A 20,481-nucleotide genomic window follows, 5' to 3' on the forward strand; every position below is an offset into this window, starting at 1 on the left:
AGGAGTAAGAAAAATATGTAGGGTGTGAAGTCATCAAAAGCTGAGAAACAGCTTTACATGATGTTCTAGTTGTAAAAGATGATGTAGGTTATACTATTTTTGTAAGCTCTGATGTGGTTCATTTTCTTTCTCTTAGTTGCTTTTTCTATTAAGGTTCCTGAAAGAGGCAGTCTTAGGAAGGCACTCATGAGCAAGCTGATGTGAGAACATAAGTGTATCAAAGTCAGTAGTTCACACTGATTTCGCTATTTCTCTGCAGGCAGGCAGGAGAGAGTCTAATGCTTCACCTTAAGAGTATCCTCTTTCCTCCAGTCTTCCCTCCAGTATTTACACCAGGTCCCTGAGGACATTAGCTACTTTAAAGTATGAAATAGCTTCCTTAACAAATCCTCTGGGCATAAAGATTTTTTAAAAGTCAGTGTGATCACCTCACTGGAGCCTCCTCAGGGCTGGGTGTGTGGTATCAGTGGTCTCAGAAGGTAGTACACTTGGAAAGCACCTGAGGAGGGAATGTGATAGCTACATGGGGATCTCTACTGAGATAGAAAAGAATGTTTTCTATTTAGGAAGAGGAGTATCAGCTTTGAGAGCCTTCTGAGCGCAGGGTGAGCAATCAACATCCTGGAGGGTGTTTTATGCTGTTATCAAATTGTAAAATATATTCACTTAATTTACATAAAGTAAAACCCATGCTGCATTATTTATAAATCAGGTACAGGTGTTTCTGACAATAAATTTCATTAGACTGACTCCATTTATCAATAACAAGCTTACTGTATTAACAGACCACCACATTATAAATGTAGACTGAATGGGGAAAGAAACCTAAATAGCAAAATACATTAACCAACAAAGAAACAGCACTTAATAATTTCAAAAGTAGCAACTGGTGAAGAACTAGAGAAGTATACAGACCTTAGTCAGCTACTCAATAATCTCATAGTTTCTGGGTATTTTAAATGGTGGAAAAGACACACCTGTGGCAAATCCCTGCCTTGGAGTTCAACGCCTGAAACCTTTCTGTTTGTGTGGAGACGAAGAACCTACTAAACAGCTGGACAATAGACACAGGAAAAATGTCTCGTTGGAACGAAACTGCTTAGGAAAGCCTGAAACAGTTATGCTTCTCTTGAGAGAAGCTATAAATAAATCCAAATAGTTAGCAGGGTAGCTATGAAATGTGCTCCTTGAGCCTACCATAAGCCAAAAGACTTTAATCTCTTATTTATACACCTCATTTTGCCAAACAAGAGTCAAACAATTTGGAATAAAATACATATGCTCAACAAAATAACTCTAACAGAAATAGAACAGTCCAAGTATGAAAAAAGCATGGATAAAACTATGGGACAAAAGCATGTATAACTGGCATATATAGTAATATATAATCCTCTCCCTCTCATTAGAGAAAAGTTCTTTTTACTCTAGAGTGGAGAGAGTTAATCATCTGTTTTCACCACTACAATTTCTGTTATCTTTTTATTATCATCATTAAAATATATATAGATATTTTAAATTAATTAAAATCTAAATGTTCTTGACTTCAGAAATTTTTCCTTTTTTTTTTTTTTTAACTTGAGGGGAAAATATCCAAATAGAGCCAAGTGAATATCATCAGAAAAAAGGCAAACTAGGAGAGTAAGTCCTTCCTGTAAAGTCTTGCAGAATCTTAGAGTGGAAGGGACTTAAGAGGGTACTTCCCACTCCTTTCTGCAATTTCTTTAATAGATGACTTTTTTTTCCCCAGCTTCCAATAGAGCACATCCAGAGATAGGGAAGTCAGTGGGTTTTTTTTTTTTTGAAAGAAAGAAAGAAAGAAAGAAAATGAAGAGGAAGAAAAAGGAAGAGAAAGAGAGAGTGAGAATGGGAGTATTGCTTTCTTGCCCAGGCTAGAATGCAGTTTAGTAATGGGTATTGAAAACCTCTTTTATACCAATAATTATACTTGATGTAGACAGGAAGGAATAAGGGAAGAAAATAACAAACAAGCAGCCAACCAATATTTCATTTAAACCTATGAAATGCTATGCGATTACTGAGGAGTGATTTACTTCCAATTATGTAGTCACTCTTGGAATAGGTGTGAGGTGGTAATGTATGTTTTGTGTATTTGAAGTGGAGAGTTCTGTAAATATTTATTAAGTTTACTTGTTCCGGGTCTGAGTTCAAGTCCTGAATGTCCTTGTTAATTTTCTGTCTCGTTGATCTATAAAATCGTTAGCTCTTCTTGTTACATTGATCCTTTTGCCATTATGTAATGTCCTTCTTTGCCTCTTTTGCTCTTTGTTGCTTTAAAGTCTACTTTATCAGAGGCGAGAATTGCATCTCCTGCTTTTTGTTTATTTGTTTATTTGTACTCTCTGATTGGTTGATAAATCTTCCTCCTTCTCTTTGAGTCTTTGTGTACCGTTGCATGTGAGATGGGTCTGGATGCAGCATACCGATGGGTTTTGGCTTTTTATCCAATTAGAATATATATATAGGTTTAATACTGGCATTTGATGCTAGCTGGCTGTTTTGCCCATTAGTTAGTGTAAATTTTTCATTGTGTTAATGCTCTTTGCTTTTTGATATATTTTTGGAAAGGCTGATATTGGTTCTTCCTTTATATGTATAGTGCTTCTTTCAGAAGCTCTTGTAAAGCAGGCCTGGTGGTGGTGAAGTCTCTAAGTACTTATTTGTTCGCAAAAGATTTAATTTTTCCTTCGATTATAAAGCTTAGTTTGGCTGGATAGGAAATTCTGGGTTGAAAGTTCTTTCTTTAAGGATGTTAAATATTGGTCCCCACTCTTTTCTGGCTTGTAGGGTTTCTGCTGAGAGATCTGCTGTAAGTCTGATAGGTTTCCCTTTATGGGTAACCTGATCTTTCTCTCTGGCTGCCCTTAGTATTTTCTCCTTCATTTCAACCCTAATAAACCTGGCGATGATGTGCCTTGGGGTTGGTCTTCTTGAAGAATATCTTTGTGGTGTTCTCTGTATTACCTGGAGTTGAATATTACTCTGCCTTGCCAGGTTGGGAAAGTTTTCCTGAATGATATCCTGAAGAGTATTTTCCAACTTGGATTCATTCTCTTCGCCACATTCCGGTATACCTATCAAATGTAAATTAGGTCTTTTCACATAGTCCCATATTTCCTGGAGACTTTGCTCATTCCTTTTCATCCTTTTTTCTCCATTCTTGTCTTCTCGTTTCATTTCACTGAGCTGGTCCTCGACTTCTGATATCCTTTCTTCTGCTTGATCAATTCGACTGTTTAAACTTGTGCATGCTTCGCGAAGTTCTCGTGTTGTGTTTTTCAGCTCCATCAATTCACTTATATTCTTCTCTAAATTGTCCATTCTCATTAACATTTCGTCAAACCTTTTTTCAAGGTTCTTAGTTTCTTTGCATTGGGTTAGAACAAGTTATTTTAATTCACAGAAGTTTCTTATCAGCCACGTTTTGAAACCTGCTTCTGTTATTGGAACACACTCGTAATCTATTAAGCCTTGTTCCGTTACTGATGAGGAATTGCGATCCCCTGTAGAGGGAGAGGCATTCTGATTTTGAGTATTCTCTGCCTTTTTACGCTGGTTTCTTCCCTTCATTATAAATTTATCCGTCTGTCGTCTTTGTAATTACCGACTTTCTTTTTTTTTTTTTTTTTTTGAGACGGAGTTTCGCTCTTGATACCCAGGCTGGAGTGCAATGGCGCGATCTCGGCTCACCGCAATCTCCGCCTCCTGGGTTCAGGCAATTCTCCTGCCTCAGCCTCCTGAGTAGCTGGGATTACAGACACGCGCCACCGTGCCCAGCTAATTTTTTTTTTTGTATTAGTAGAGACGGGGTTTCACCATGTTGACCAGGATGGTCTCGATCTCTTGACCTCGTGATCCACCCGCCTCGGCCTCCCAAAGTGCTGGGATTACAGGCTTGAGCCACCGCGCCCGGCCAATTACCGACTTTCTAACTAGGTCTCTGAACTGATGTCCAACTTGTTGATTCCCAGCGCCGAAATCTGAGCAATCCACTGCGCCAGCCAAAATAGTGGTGTTAAGATTGATGGTGCTTTTCTGCCCGGGAATCTCCGGACTCTGCACCTAAAACTGCTGCGCTAAGGCGCCAGCAAAACCGCCATGCCGGCCACAAGAGTCGCCCTGGCGACCCATGGGGCTCCTCTGCTGGGAATCTCCTAGTCCATGAGCAACAAATATTTGTCTGAAAGTGTGGCGTCCTCTCGTTCTCTGCGCTTTCACTGGGAATTACGAGCCCGAGCTGCTAGTGATCAGCCATCTTGGATCTCTCTCCGTCCCAGAAATTTTTCAAATAACGGAAACAAAGAAACTCTTTGAATCATTCCTTGGGCAAATAGTTCTGAGTAAAAGACATGTGAGTAAAGAATGATGTCTGTTTAAACAAAATATTTGTTTCTCTAAACAACAAGAACAACAACAAAAATAGGTCATTGGTAATTTTAAAGGAAAACTCCAAAACGAAGTCTTCTAAAACATAAACTGAAGAGAATTTTCATACAATACAGCAGTTTTTCAATCAGACTGAGTTTTTTAAAAAAAATTTTTAAATGTTTAATTAATTTTATTTTAATAGTGTTGAGGTACAAGTGGTTTCTGGTTACATGGATAAATTGTGTAGTGGTAAAGTCTGAGATTTAGTACACCTACACCTGAGTAGTGCACTGTGTACCCAATATATAGTTTTTCGTCCCTCATCAACCGCCCCACCTCCCCTCTTCTGAGTCTCCAATTATCCATATTAATATGTATGCCTTTGTGTGCCCATAGCTTAGCTTTATAAGTGAGAACATATGGTATTTGGTTTTCCATTCCTGAGTTACTTCACCTAGAATAAAGGCTTCCAGCTCTATCCAAGTTGCTGTAGAAGATGGTATTTCATTCTTTTTTATGGCTGGGTAGTATTCCACGGTATATACATACCACATTTTCTTTATCCACTCATCAGTTGATGGGCACTTAGATTGATTGTGTATCTCTGCAATTGTCAATTGTGCTGCGATAAACATATATACGCAGGTGTCTTTTATAAATGACTTATTTTCCTTTGGATAGATACCAGCAGTAGTAGGGCTGCTGGATTGAATGGTAGATCTACCTGTAGTTCTTTGAGAAATCTCCATAGTCCATACAGGCTGTACTAATTTACATTCCCATCAGCAGTGTACAAGCATTCCCTTTCCATCACATCCACATCAACATCTACTGTTTTTAACTTTTAAATAATGGTTATTCTGGCAAGGCTGAGGTGAATTTCATTGTGATATTAATTTGCATTTCCTGGTTATTAGTAATGTTGAGCATTTTTACATATGTTTCTTGGCCATTTGTATATCTTCTTTTGAGAAATGTCTATTCACGTCATTTGTCCACTTTTTGACGGGACTGTTTTTTTCCTTGCTGATTTGAGTTCCTTGTAGATTCTGGGTATTAGTCCTCTGTCAGATACATAGTGTGCAAATATTTCTTCCCATTCTCTGGGTTGTCTATTTACTCTGATGATTGTTTCCTTCACTATGCAGAAGTTTTTTTAGTTTAATTGGGTTCCATTTATTTTTGTTTTTGCTGCATTTGCTTTTGAGGTCTTAGTCATAAATTTTTTGCCTAGACCAACATCCAGAAGAGTTTTTCCTAGGTTTTCTTCCAGAATTTTTATGATTTAGTCTTCAGTTTAACTCTTTTAATCCATCTTAAGTTGATTTTTGTATAAGGTGAAAGATAGGGATCAAGTTTCATTCTTCTACATGTGGTTAGCCAATTATTCCAGCACTATTTGTTGAATAGGGCATCCTTTCCCCACTGTATGTTTTTGTTTGCTTTGCCGAAGAACAGTTGGCTGTATTTGGCTTTATTTCTGGATTTAATATTCGGTTCCATTGGTTTATGTATCCACGTTTATATCAGTACATGCTGTTGGTTACCACAGACTTGTAATTTAATTACAAGCAACATAATTTAAATATGTTACTTGTAAATAAATAATTAAATAATTAAAATAATTTAAAATCAAGTAACATAATGTATCTAGCTTTGTTCTTTTTGCTTAGAATTGCCTTGGATATTTGGGCTTTTTGGTTCCATATGAATTTTAGGATTGTCTTCTCTAATTCTGTGAAAAAGGATTTTGGTGTTTTGATAGGAATTGCACTGAATCTGTAGATTGCTTTGGGTATGGTCATTTTCATAATATGGACTCTTCCAATCCATGAGCATGAGATGTATTTCCATTTGTTTGTCATCTTTTTTTTTTTTTTTTTAGGGGTATTTTCTAGTATTCCTCATAGAGCTCCTTTGTCTCCTTGGTGAAGCCTATTCCAGGTATTTTATTTTATTTATTTTATTTTTTGCAGCCATTGTACAAGGAAATGAGTTTGTGATTTGATTCTCAGTTTGGCTGTTGTTGGTATACAGCAATGCTATTGATTTGTATATATTGATTTTGTAACTTGAGACTTTACTGAATGAATTTATCAAATCTAGGAGAAGTCTTTAGGGTTCTTTAGGTACACAATAATATCACTGGCAAACAGAGATAATTCGACTTCCTCTTTTCCAGTTTGGATACCCTTTATTTCTTTCTCTTGCATGATTACACTGGCTAGGACTTCTAGTACTATGTTGAATAGAAGTGGTAAAAGTGATTTTTTTTTTTTTTTTTTTTTTTTTGGTAGTAACAGGGTCTCACTTTGTTGCCTAGGCTGGTCTTGAACTCCTGGTTTCAAGTGATCCTTCTGCCTCGGCCTCCCAAAAATGTTGGGATTACAGGTGTGAGTCACCCTGCCAACATCAACTTCTAAACCAACCAATTAGAGGTTATAACTGCAGGGAAAGCAATGGACTTTATAAAAGAAAATTTGTATCAACAGCTAATTCATGCCTACATTTATATTAAGAGGCAATAAAATATGCATAGGGAAATGCTAAGCAAAAGCAGGTCAAAACCAAGGCTAAAAGTTGAGATCAGTGTGTCTAAATTTACACCAAGATTATAATCAGACAACCTTAACTGACAAATATACTTTGCTGGGTTCCATCAAATTCGAGTTCCTAGAGCAAAGAGCCTCAAATAAAAATCAAATACTTATCTTGAAAGGATGATTGATTTAAAAAATTAATGAGAAAGTATTATTTTTATGAGAAAAAACAATAAAAATATATCCATTTTGAAAAAAAGAAAAAGCTGATACAGAAAATACATTTTATCAAGGAATGAATCTAAAGCTTTTTATTCACCTTAAAACACTCTCTCCACCATAAATACCACAAATATACACATGGCCTGAGTTCCCAAATGCAACTCCCTCATGTATCTAAATCAAAGGCTTCTTTGCTTAGCTAAAATACTGCAACTTTAAATCATTTCTACAGTGAATCAAAAAGCAAACAAAAACCTCCCTCAAACATTAACTTTTCACTTAAAAGCTTTTTTTTTTTTTTGAGACAGTCTCACTCTGTTGCCCAGGCCGGAGTGCAATAGTGCAATCTTGGCTCACTGCAAGCTCCGCCTCCTGGATTCAAGCAGTTCTCCTGCCTCAGCCTCCCCAGTAGCTGGCATTACAGGCGTGTACCACCATGCCCAGCTGATTTTTGTGTTTTTAGTAGAGATGGGGTTTCTCCATGTTGGTCAGGCTGGTCTCAAACTCCTGACCTCGAATGATCCACCCGCCTCAGTCTCCCAAAGTGCTGGGATTACAGGTGTTTGCATTATTATACACCAGTATCTCTTGTAAGACAACTAAAGAAATGGTTTATTTTTGCAGAATTGACAAAGTAGGGAAATCATCCTTTTAATATCATTTAAAATTTGCATTTACAAATATATAGGGGTCAAGGTAAGCATCTAAGATTTGCTATTTTCTATTTCTGGTTTTTTAAACCAAATTTATGATGGTTCAGAATCACTTCTGTGTATCTTTAATTCACAAAATGGAAATGTTCTCTTTATGACATATATTCCCTGATTTTATTCATCCCTCTCAATGAGCCTTCAATTTTTCTAGAACCTCAACAGTAAGAACAGCATTATTTTCAAATGCATCTGAGTAAGCCTATGGGAACCTTAAGGGGAGGGAATCCTGTCCCAGGATTCTACAGATAATACTGAACTGGAACCCAAAGCCTTTAATAAATGTTTTGAACTTTGTTTACTCTCTTGTTATTAAAAATATCAGGTAGATTGATTAATAGCACCTATTTAATGTTTACTTAGACAACAGGAGCAAAGTATGAACTGTATAACCACAACTTTCCTTTGTATGAGGTGTCAGAGAAGTTAAACGACAATAACATAGAGTCTCTCCATATCCATATTTGGAAGTATTGATTAGAATGACTTTTAGAACTTAGCAGGTAATAATAGAGAAGACAAGCCAACTTTTCACAACAAAACAGTTTGAAGTTAGCTATATGTTGTACCACGTATTTCTACTTAATATTTTTCACTTTTAAAAAAGACATAGGCATCAGAAGAAATGTGGTATCTAGGCAGCCAACTATAGTTATTGTTCCAGGAAAAAAATTCTTTTTTTTTTTTGCAGTCCTGCTAAAACAGTCTGCTTTGAAAACAGGTAGACTCATCATTTTACAGGTTTACCTGAATTTCAGTTAAAGAAATTGTTGTCAGTTCTCAAGTATAGCAAAATGAGACATGTAGAAGCAAGGTTCATGCTATTGTGTAAGCACTAGAATCCTGAGGTGTTATATGTACCTTTACTGAGTCTTACTGAGGTGTTACATGTACCTTTCATCAGTTAGCAGCTCCCCAACTTGGTATAAATAATCTACACAAATACAAATGTGCTGAAATAATTAATTTGACTTTATGGTTCCCACCCACCAGCAGTCACTATCAATTATAAAATTTTAATATTTATGAACACAATTTAATATTTACTAACACTAGTTCAAAGACAACCGATTAATAACAATCAAAGTTAAGGTATCAGAGACCATTTATAAATAAGAACTGTATTCACTGCTTAAAAAATGGGCCTTAAGTGATTTGAAACAAAAAGCTGTGATGTTGGAGAATGAAGAAGGAAACAATCTCCCAAGCTTTTATAGATTGCCATAAAAGAGCCACTGGGAGCAAATTCTTCTTTTCTTTTGCTCAGTCCATTTGAGAAGAATAAAGCTCTTACCAATGAAACTGCAGCTGTGCTCACCCTCAGCTTAATCACTATACAAGGCTGAGGGTTAATTAGCTGCCATTCTTAGCCCTATTTGTTGTTCTAATACAGATTAGCACACATCTAAGACTGGAGTAACCGATACTTGATTTTTATTTGAAAGGTGATGCAGGGAGAGGCAGCGGCTCATCATCCATCCTGAGTGTTGATGTTTGTGGGTATGCTTAGAGCATTTTCATTTGACCTGACCTGTATAGTTCCGCCTGTTTGAAGAGAGACAGACAAAGACTTCATGGTTGCTTACAAATGCAAGCCCCTGCTGGTCCAGGCTGCACCACAAGGCAGCTTATGGTCTGAAGGCAGATGACAGGGGAATGAAACGTACAGGCCAGGGTCAGAGCCCAGATGATTCCCTCCAAGAGCAAAAGAAAGACAAATCACATACCGTTTACAGATTACCTTAAGTCCTCACTTAATGTGGCTGATAGGTTCTTGGAAACTTCAACTTGAAGCAAAATGATGTACTCTATGCCATAGGAACTTAACTCTTGTTTTGATCAATTAGCCTATGGTAAAATTGGTTTCATTATACATTACATCATTTCACTTAAAGTCGCAGTTTCTAAGAACCTACTGATGACATTAAATGAGGACTTAAGTTACATTGTTAGTATGTCTAATTTTTAGCAACTAATATAGTTATGAAAAATTTCAAACATATCCAAAACCAGAATAGTATAATGAGCACCCATGTACTCATCACTCAGATTCAACAATTATAATGGTCAATCTCAATGTCTTCCATACCCCTCCTCACCTAAAATCTTTCTGGATCATTTTGAACTAAATTCCATATATCAAAGAATTTTATTTGCAAATAGTCCAGTATAGATGTCTAAAAGGTAAGGACAGGTAAAATTCCATTATCATGCTCAAATGTTTCTGGCAATAATTTCTCACTATCAAATGTTTCATTTTCAACTTTCTGATTGTCTCATAAGTCATATGTTTTGGGGGAAATTTTTAAATGATATATAATTGAGTTTAGAACAAAACAAGCTCAAAAACACTTTAGAAAGTAACAATAGTAGAGCAGAAAAATAGAAATGAGATTAAAGAAATATTTCCAGATGATATACAGACTTACACACTTTTTGAGAAGGAAAAAAGGTTAGAAATATTTCCAGTCATAATCTGTAAATCAAGCATCAAGTATAGGAAACCTGTTGATATCCTCCTAATTGTCAGTGTTCTCAGAATAGTTAATTTTGTATGAGGTAAAATGCCCATTTTTTTTAAATCGGTCTGAAGACCATACTATAAGCACATTTTAAACAACTGTTAAAGAAACAGATTACATATAAAGAATATTACTAAACATCTAAGAGTTTTAAAAAAGCCCATGAAATAGCAAAAACAAACTTCAAAAGACGAAACCAAATAAATTTTATATGTGTTAAATAATGACTTGAAAAGAAAGTACTTTTAAATAAGAGCATTCCATAAAATACAGAAATTTGATTCCCCAATAGTATTCTCAACTTTGGCAATTCACAAATTAAATCATGTTTAGTCAGCAAGACTAAACTCAGAAAAATCCAGGTAACATCTGACAAATAGGAATGCTCTTTGGTTCTGTTTATGTGGTGAATTATATTTATAGACTTCCGTATGTTGAACCAGCCTTGCATCCCCGGGATGAGATGAATCCTACTTGATCATGGTGGATAAGCTTTTTGATGTGCTGTTGCAATCAGCTTGCCAGTATTTTATTGAAGATTTTTGCATCTATCAATTGATGCAGAGAAGGCCTTCGACAAAATTCAACAGCCCTTTATGCTAAAAACCCTCAATAAACTAGGTATCGACGGAACGTATCTCAAAATAATAAAAGCTATTTATGACAAACCAACAGCCAATATCATACTGAATGGGCAAAAACTGGAAGCATTCCCTTTGAAATCTGGCACTAGACAAGGATGCCCTCTCTCACCACTCCTATTCAATATAGTACTGGAAGTTCTAGCCAGAGCAATCAGGCAAGAAAAAGAAATAAAGGGTATTCAATTAGGAAAGGAGGAAATCAAATTGTCTCTATTTGCAGACGACATGATTGTATATCTAGAAGACCCCATCATCTCAGCCCCAAATCTCCTGAAACTGATAAGCAACTTCAGCAAAGTCTCAGGATACAAAATCAATGTGTAAAAATCAAAAGCATTCCTATACACCAATAACAGACTTGAAGAGAGCCAAATCAAGAATGAACTGTCATTCACAATTGCTACAAAGAGAATAAAATACCTAGGAATACAACTAACAAGGAACGCAAAGGACCTCTTGAAGGAGAACTACAAACCACTGCTCAACGAAATAAGAGAGGACACAAACAGATGGAGAAACATTCCATGTTCATGGTTAGGAAGAATCAATATCGTGAAAATGGCCATACTGCCCAAAGTAATTTACAGATTCAACGCTATCCCCATCAAGCTACCAATGACCTCCTTCACAGAACTGGAAAAAACCACCTTAAACTTCATATGGAACCAAAAGAGAGCCCGCATAGCCAAGTCAATTCTAAACAAAAAGAACAAAGCGGGAGGCATCACACTACCGGACATCAAACTATACTACAAGGCTACAGTAATCAAAACAGCATGGTACTGGTACCAAAACAGAGATATAGACCAATGGAACAGAACAGAGGCCTCGGAGGCAACAAAACATATCTACAACCATCCGATCTTTGACAAACCTGACAAAAACAAGCAATGGGGAAAGGATTCTCTGTTTAATAAGTGGTGTTGGGGAAACTGGCTAGCCATATGCAGAAAGTAGAAACTGGACCCCTTCCTGACACCTTACACTAAAATTAACTCCAGATGGATTAAAGACTTAAACATAAGACCTAACACCATAAAAACCCTAGAAGAAAATCTAGGCAAAACCATTCAGGACATAGGCGTAGGCAAGGACTTCATGACCAAAACACCAAAAGCATTGGCAACAAAAGCCAAAATAGACAAATGGGACCTAATCAAACTCCACAGCTTCTGCATGGCAAAAGAAACAGTCATTAGAGTGAATGGGCAACCAACAGAATGGGAAAAAATTTTTGCAGCTTACCCATCTGACAAAGGGCTGATATCCAGCATTTACAAAGAACTAAAACAGATTTACAAGAAAAAAGCAAACAAGCCCATTCAAAAATGGACGAAGGATATGAACAGATACTTTACAAAGACATACATGAGGCCAACAAACATAAGAAAAAATGCTCACCATCACTGGTCATTAGAGAAATGCAAATCAAAACTACATTGAGATACCATCTCACGTTAGAATGGTGATCATTAAAAAATCTGGAGACAACAGATGCTGGAGAGGATGTGGAGAAATAGGAACACTTTTACACTGTTGGTGGGAGTGTAAATTAGTTCAACCATTGTGGAAGACAGTGTGGCGATTCCTCAAGGACCTAGAAATAGAAATTCCATTTGACCCAGCAATCGCATTACTGGGTATATATCCAAAGGATTATAAATCATTCTACTATAAGGACACATGCACATGAATGTTCACTGCAGCACTGTTTACAATAGCAAAGACCTGGAACCAACCCAAATGCCCATCGATGATAGACTGGACAGGGAAAATGTGGCACATATACACCATGGAATATTATGCAGCCATCAAAAACGATGAGTTCGCATCCTTTGTAGGGACATAGATGAACCTGGAAACCATCATTCTCAGCAAACTGACACAAGAACACAAAATCAAACACCGCATGTTCTCACTCATAGACGGATGTTGAACAATGGAAACACACGAACACAGGGAGGGGAGCACTATACACTGGGGTCTGTTGGTGGGGAGTGGCGGGGGAACAGCGAGGGGGTGGGGAGAGATAGCATGGGGAGAAATGCCACATATAGGTGAAGGGGAGGAAGGCAGCAAATCACACTGCCACGTATGCACCTATGCAACAATCTTGCATGTTTTTCACATGTGCCCCCAAACCTAAAATGCAATAAAAAAAAAAAAGAAAGGAAGATTATCAGAGAGTAAATACATAAAGGTAACATAAAAACAAAAAAAAAATTGAGCTGCTATAGTAAATTCTTGGGCATTGTCAATACTTGAATATGGAACATGTGCACGTGGAAGGAACTAACGTTGTACTGTATAAGCACTGTATTAGAAATGGACAATGCAATGTCTTAAATAAAACTATTTAAATTTGGCACCATAAAAAAAAAAAGAAAAAAGAATGCTCTATCAGGCTCAATAAACACCATCAAGAAGTGGTGGTCTAGTAAGACCAGCAGTTAGATCTACCTAGACAACTGCATTCAAAACAGAATGATTATCGCTGGTACACCCATCAACTGGCTGATAACATTTGGACATTTGCCACCTGAGAGATAATTCTACTAAGTCAGGGTTCAGCTCTTTTCAGATGGTAAAATTCAAGTGTCAATGTTGAGGTGGTGGTGTTAGATGCTATTCAACACTATCTTCTCAATTAAATTCAGCTGAGTAGGTGTTTATCAGTCATCTATTGTGGGCCCATTTGGTGTCCTAAATGCACTGGGAAATATCAACAACACATTATTATTTACAAACGGTTTTCACATATACCATCTCATTTTAACCTGATAGGAATCCAGTGATTTAGGTAGGGCTGGTACTAATTCCAATTTTATATCAAAATCTGAGCCGTGGAAAGTTAAGTGACCCATCCAAGGTGATACGACTAATAAACAATGAAGCTGGTTTTCAAATCTACATCTGCTGTCTACAGATGTCATGGTGATAAGGATGGGTAGCCATACCCTAAAAACATTTGTATTGGAATGGATGAAAAATTCTTAAAGAGACAAGTGCAAATTACAAGAAGAGTATGAAAAGGATTTAAAAAATAAGTTTATGTATGGAAAAGAGTGAGAAAGTATTTTTTAAAGTTTGTTAAATTTGTATCATTAGACAAGGCCGACTTTTGAGCTGGCAGCATTTCTGGGTTAAAATAGCTTCAGAGATTCAGTGTAAGAAAAATCTTGTTTATTCATATTCTATCAAACTTGTATTTGTGATAATTTGAAGATAGACTTAAGACAAACTTCAATCTAACCTAAAGGGTAAAAACCTAAAGAGACTGAAAGTATACCGATAATAGTGTGAAATAAATTCATTAAACAGAAGAATGGACATTTGACTACTTTACAATAAACAACTCTATTTAAGATTCTAGAAGTGTCAACATTCATAAAAATGAGGTACCAATTAGGAAACTTTTTACATGTGTTAAAGTGTGATAAACTAAATGTTAGCATGTATTTAACCAATACTATTCTAGTCTCATATGAGGCAGGCTGTCTCTGGTTTTATGGAATATTATTATTTTTAGGCTTGTTCTTACTATCAATAGCATTATTTTCAAAATCTATTTCTTTTACTTACGTGATTCTGCTTTAGTTAGGAGTGATTTTTAAGTTTTTGCAGAATGCATTTGTAATTTTCTGAAACACAGCAAAAAAAACTAGTTCACTAGACAGAAGTCTTTCTGATTGCTGAAGAAGGCTTTGGTGGAATGAATCTATTCCTTTAAGTGGGAATATCTGTAGAGAGAACAGGCTCTCATATACAGGCTTATTCAGGGTAAGAAACTCCATTTCAGCTGACTTGGAGGCAAAGCAGGCCAGACTTCAAATCAACTCAAAAAAAAAAAAAAAAAAAAGCCTTCTTGCAACATTACCTCCAAAGAGGTTACACACAGTCACAGACAAATGGGATTAAAATGGGAAGAATAGGACTGAAAGAACATCAACTTTAAATTAGTGTAGCATTACTGGACTTTACTATCTGCGGTAAAGCATGAATTAATTCAAAAAATATTTTATAATGATCCTACAAAATTTTATTCTTTTGGCATTAAAAATACTAATTTGCCACTTTAAAAAAGTTTTTATTGCTGAAAAATAAAAAAGTACAAAAGTAGAAAGATTGTTATTTCTTGATGTTTTATAAAACAGCCAGAATCCTAAGTGACCCCACTGACACTCACCATTTCTCTTTTGTGTAAAATTTCATGTATCTAGTGAAGAGAGTTTATTCTTGATTGTAAAAGAGGGAATCTCATGCAATATTTAAGCTATTAATTAAATACTCGAAAAAGAATTCTCCCACTGAGAACATCAATGAACACCCTATAGCTATTTTTGTATTTTTTTAAAAAAAACAATTTGTAAAGAAATGGCCTAGGAATTTAGAATTTTCAGTGTTAAACACACCAGCAAGCCATAAAGGCCTGGTTATAAACTTTTTAGTTTTCTTGGGAGGTGTCTTTCCTTGTTTACTTTTGGGGTATTTCCTACAACAGACCATTCAGAACCGTTCTAATAGCTTGTCGGGATGCACAGTTATTAGGATGCCAAAAAGGTCACGTCTGCATGGGGCTGCCTGGTCGTTATCCAATTTTAATAGCCCACATTCCTCAAATTAACATCTTCTAGTAGGCATCTAATTAAAGACTAAGCTATTCAACTTGAATTTTTATTATTATTTTGCAGGATAATTTAATTCATTCCTTAAATGCACTTTCCCATCTAAAATGATTTTTCATTAATTTTTACCACACTACGCTTTTCCCTCTTTGGCAAATAATATATTTTAAAAACACTAATGAGAAGATCCAATTTAAAATGAAAACAGTTATATACTATGAAAATTTAAAATCAATAATAACAGTAGTAGTAGCAGTGGTGGTGGTGGTGGCAGTAGTAGTAGCAAAAAAGTTACTAAGGTCTGACATTTAAATCTTGAGAAGTTCCAATTCAATACTAGATTTAAAGTCTCTTACCAGGGTTGCAATCTGTAAGAAGTGAGCAGATGGAGAGGAGAACTTTAGAAATAGTTAAAGCTGGACTCCAGTTGTCCTTTAGTATGTCCAGACAGATCACGCCTTGGCTGTTAATATTACAGTGATAGATTCTTGTTCGGAAGGTAACCTAGAAGAAAATGTAGTTATATTTTGTTAGACAAAATATGTTTATTAACTGTATCTATATAAAATTTTTGTCTAATAAAATTGTCTATTTTATCAGATAAAATAGTCCAGACTATTGGTTAACATACATTTGATTTTTTCTTGGGCACATGAGACTAATCAATAAACAGAGATGATTGGTTTAGAATTTGTCACTCTGGGCACAGAGAATTGAACATCAACAGCAAAACCATGACATTCTGCTCCTTATAAAGAGTCCTGTTATTTAACGTATGTTTTAGGGACTGAATTTACTTTTGATATAATTACAGGAATGTTCATGAGAAGAAATTGACTCTGATTTCTAAAAAATTTCAAAGAAAACTTTTGTTAGAGTCCAGTTATTTTAAGGATTTTGAAAATTTGTAATATTCAAACACAAAAAAGCATGAAAGTACTAATAAAAAGAAAATAAATATTATTCTATAACAGTTTTTTTTTTTTTTTTTTTGAGACAAAATCTTACTCTGTTGCCCAGGCTAGAGTGCAGTGGCGTGATCTCGGCTCACTGCAACCCCCACCTCCTGGGTTCAAGCGATTGTCCTGCCTCAGTCTCCCAAGTGGCTGCGATTACAGGTGCCTGCCATCATGCCCGGCTAATGTTTGTATTTTTAGTAGAGGTGGGGTTTTGCCATTTTGGCAAGACTGGTCTCAAACTTTTGACTTCAAGTGATCCCCTGGCTTTGGCCTCCCAAGGTGTTGGGATTACAGGCATGAGCCACCACGCCTGGCCTATAACACAGTTTTAAAACATATACTAAGGCATTTATATAAATAACATGCCTAGATTAGTATAATTATAGTAATTACGATTTACTGTATTGGTTATATTACTATAGTAGTTACAATTAGTTGTAATTTAGAAATCTTTTCCTTCTTAAATTTTAGTTTTTAAAAAATGTAATGTTAGTGCATCCTACTTTTACCCTGTGATAGCTAGATCACCACTGCATGCCATTTACATGTAATTTTGAAACATGGCCATAACATTTTAAAACACTTCAAATGAAAAAAATTAGGTGCAAATCATTTTATAACTGCTAAAACTCTGTTTAATAAAGGTGTTATGTAAGTGGCAGTAAGATATGAACATTATTAATATTATGTTCATAAATGTTCTTAAATTTTAAGTCTAAATATATAAAAATTTCAGTGTTCTAAAGACAGTCTTTTAGTATCCTATGTTCAAAATAGCTCTGAACCAACAAAAACACACATGCAGATCTCTGCAGGTGCTGCCAGTCCACCAGGGCATCCAGCATCCAGCCAAATACTAGGTTTATGTAATTTACATGATGTGAAGTCTCAGAGCAAATCTAGAGACTTAGGTGGCTGTTGAACAACAGGATACCATTCTCAGGTTAAATTAGTACTTCTAATAAGAATTGCTCTTCTAGCATCATGCCAGACCAGATAATCCATGCAACCCTAAACACACATCTTAAATGCCTAGAAATGTTGAAGAAAACATAACCAACATTCTTTAAAATGAATAGCAGAATCTGCAAGGGAAATCACCAGAGTCAAGAATTAAAAACCAAAAATTATACTAAGTGCAACAGGCTGAGCGTGTACCTGCCAAGGGTGGGGTTTTGGGACGAGGGAAGGGAGTGAAAGATGGTAGTCAATCTTAATAAAATAAAGGTTTGGCTTTCGATGCCCTCATGGAAAAAGAAGATGAAATCTCAGGCCTGTATGTGACAAGAGTTTAGAATTGAGTGCCCTTATGTTAATTAGGACACTTGAATGGCTCATCTTTGAGTAAATGAACGAACTTGAAAAGATATGCCTTATGACAGAGGTAGCAAAGAAACTCACCAAAGAAAGCGTGGTCTCTAGATTGAGGAGAGAAATGTTTTTCCTGAGAATTCTAAATCCTAGACACATATACTGTGTAAACACTAGCTAACAAAACAGCTTAAATGACTGTATTATCAGATGAAAATATATTCAAGGCAAAAAGCATTGTTAGAAACAAAAAACGTTACTGCATTGTAAAATGAACAATTTATCAAGAAAACAGTAACAATTCTGAATCTGCTGTATCGAACAATACAGCCAAAAGTATACAAAGTAAAAGTTTGCAAAATTACAAGGAGAAAATGACATATCTACAATCAAAGAAGGACATTTTCACTACAGTAACTGATAGGTCAACCAGACTAAAAATTAGTAAGGATATTGGAGAGTTGAACAACTGCATAAACAAAATCAAGGGACTCAAGATAAAATTCTACACTTAATGATTAAAGAACATTTAAGAAACATTTATAGGAGAAGGGATCCAAGATGGCCGGTTAGGAGCAGCTCAGGATTGCAGATCCCAGTGAAAGCACAGAGGGTGAGTGGATGCCGCATTTCCAGACGAATTTTTATTGCCCACAGACCAGGAGATTCCCAGGCGGAGGAGCCCCATGGGTCACCAGTGCGGCTGTTTTGGCCGGCGCGGCTGTTTTGCCAGGGCCCCGGCGCAGCAGTTCCTGCGGCAGAGTAAACGGGACTGGGCTCCCCCCGTTAACCAGCAAGGGGAGCTCTGGGAAGCTCCAGGAAGGCAGAGTCACTCACTCATCTGATTGCAAAAAGGGGACTGAAACAGGGAGCCAGGCCAGGAGATTCCGGGCAAAAAAGCGCCACGAATCTCAGCACCACTGTTTCAGCTGGCGCAGTGGGTCGCCGCAAGGGAAATCACTCAGATCCTGGCACCTTTTCAACAGCGACTGTAACACCTGGGAGAGAGCCGACCGTTCAACTAAAAAAAAAAAAAAAAGGTTCTGAGGCAGGGAGCCAGGTGATCAGGCTCGGCTGGTCCCACCCCCACAAAAAAAACAGCAATTGGAAATGCTCTGGGTTGAGAGTTTCACAGCAAGCACAGCTGAACCTGGGATGGTCTAGCTCTGTGGGGGAGAGGCGTCTGCCATTATCGAGGCACTCCACCACTACAGAGGCAATCCGCCATTGCTGAGGCAGCCTGCCATTGCCGAGGCAACCCGCCATTTCAGAGAGAGTCTGTCATTACAGAGGTGGGCCACCATTGCCGAGGCAGTTCTAACTATACCCATATAAACAGGATGGCAGGGAAGTTCACACGGCAGCTGGGCGGAGCCCACAGCAGCTCAGCGAAGGCTCTGCAGGCAGACAGTGACTAAGCTGCCTCCTTGCTGGGCATGGCAGCTCTGAAAAAAAAAAAGGCAGCAGCACAGTGGAAACTCATAAATAAAGCCCTAACTCCCTGGGACAGAACACCTGGAAAAAAAAAGGGGGGTTTATGAGTTCTGCTGCAGCAGACTTAAACATACCTGCCCAGCAGCTCTGAATGAACAACAGCGCTCACAGCTCAGCACTTGAGCTACTATAAAGGACAGACTGTCTCCTCAAGCAGCTCCCTGACCCCCATATATCCAGAGAGTCACCTCATAAAGGAGAGCTCAGACTGACATTTGGTGGGTATCTTTCTGGGACAAAGCAGAAGAAGAAACTGGTAGCAACCATTACTGTACTGCAGCTGCTGCAGGTGACCACCAGGCAAGCAGGGCCTGGAGTGGACCTCAGCGGTCCTACAGCAGAGGGGCCAGACTGTTAGAAGGAAAACTAAGAAACAGTAATAACTTCATCATCAACAAAAAGGACGTCCACTCAGAGACCCAATCAGAAAGTCAGGAACTACAAAGACGACAGGTGGATAAATCCACAAAGATGGGAAGAAGCCAGCGCAAAAAGGATGAAAACACCCGAAAACAGAACACCTCTCCTCCTACAAGGGATCACAACTCCTCACCAGCAAGGGAACAAGACTGGATGGTAATGAGTGTGATGAAATGACAGAATCAGGCTTCAGAAGGTGGGTAATAAGAAACTTCCGTGAGCTAAAAGAACATGTTCTAACCCAATGCAAAGAAACTAAGAACGTTGAAAAAAGATTTGATGAAATGCTAACGAGAATGGATAACTTAGAGAGGAATATAAGTGAATTGATGGAGCTGAAAAACACAACACGAGAACTTCGTGAAGCATGCACAAGTTTCAACAGCCGAATTGACCAAGCAGAAGAAAGGATATCAGAGGTCGAAGATCAACTCAATGAAATAAAACGAGAAGGCAAGATTAGAGAAAACAGGGTAAAAAGGAATGAACAAAGTCAACAAGAAATATGGGACTATGTGAAAAGACCTAATCTATGTTTGATAGGTGTACCTGAATGTGACGAAGAGAATGAATCCAAGCTGGAAAATACTCTTCAGGATATTATCCAGGAAAACTTCCCCAACCTAGCAAGGCAGGCCAATATTCAAG

The 20,481-nt window shown here is 37.2% G+C and overlaps 1 protein-coding gene across 3 annotated transcripts in view; it reads right to left on the bottom strand.

Moving 5' to 3' along the window:
- The window catches only part of UBE2E2 (ubiquitin conjugating enzyme E2 E2), a 385,198-nt gene that overhangs the window by 40,942 nt on the left and 323,775 nt on the right, over positions 1 to 20,481 (bottom strand). For 2 of the 3 annotated variants that reach the window (XM_021674577.2, XM_021674580.2), the window contains exon 5: positions 16,006 to 16,153. In XM_021674577.2, coding sequence (XP_021530252.1) covers positions 16,006 to 16,153 — 148 coding nt within the window. Of the gene's footprint in view, positions 1 to 12,595; positions 12,622 to 14,606; positions 14,666 to 16,005; positions 16,154 to 20,481 lie in introns of those variants that run through there. The other variant, XM_064378656.1, reaches the window with a different exon arrangement.

Source organism: Aotus nancymaae, unplaced genomic scaffold, assembly GCF_030222135.1.
Source record: "Aotus nancymaae isolate 86718 unplaced genomic scaffold, 86718_ANA_hifiasm-v0.15.2.pri h1tg000019l, whole genome shotgun sequence".
Taxonomy (NCBI): Eukaryota; Metazoa; Chordata; class Mammalia; order Primates; family Aotidae; genus Aotus; species Aotus nancymaae.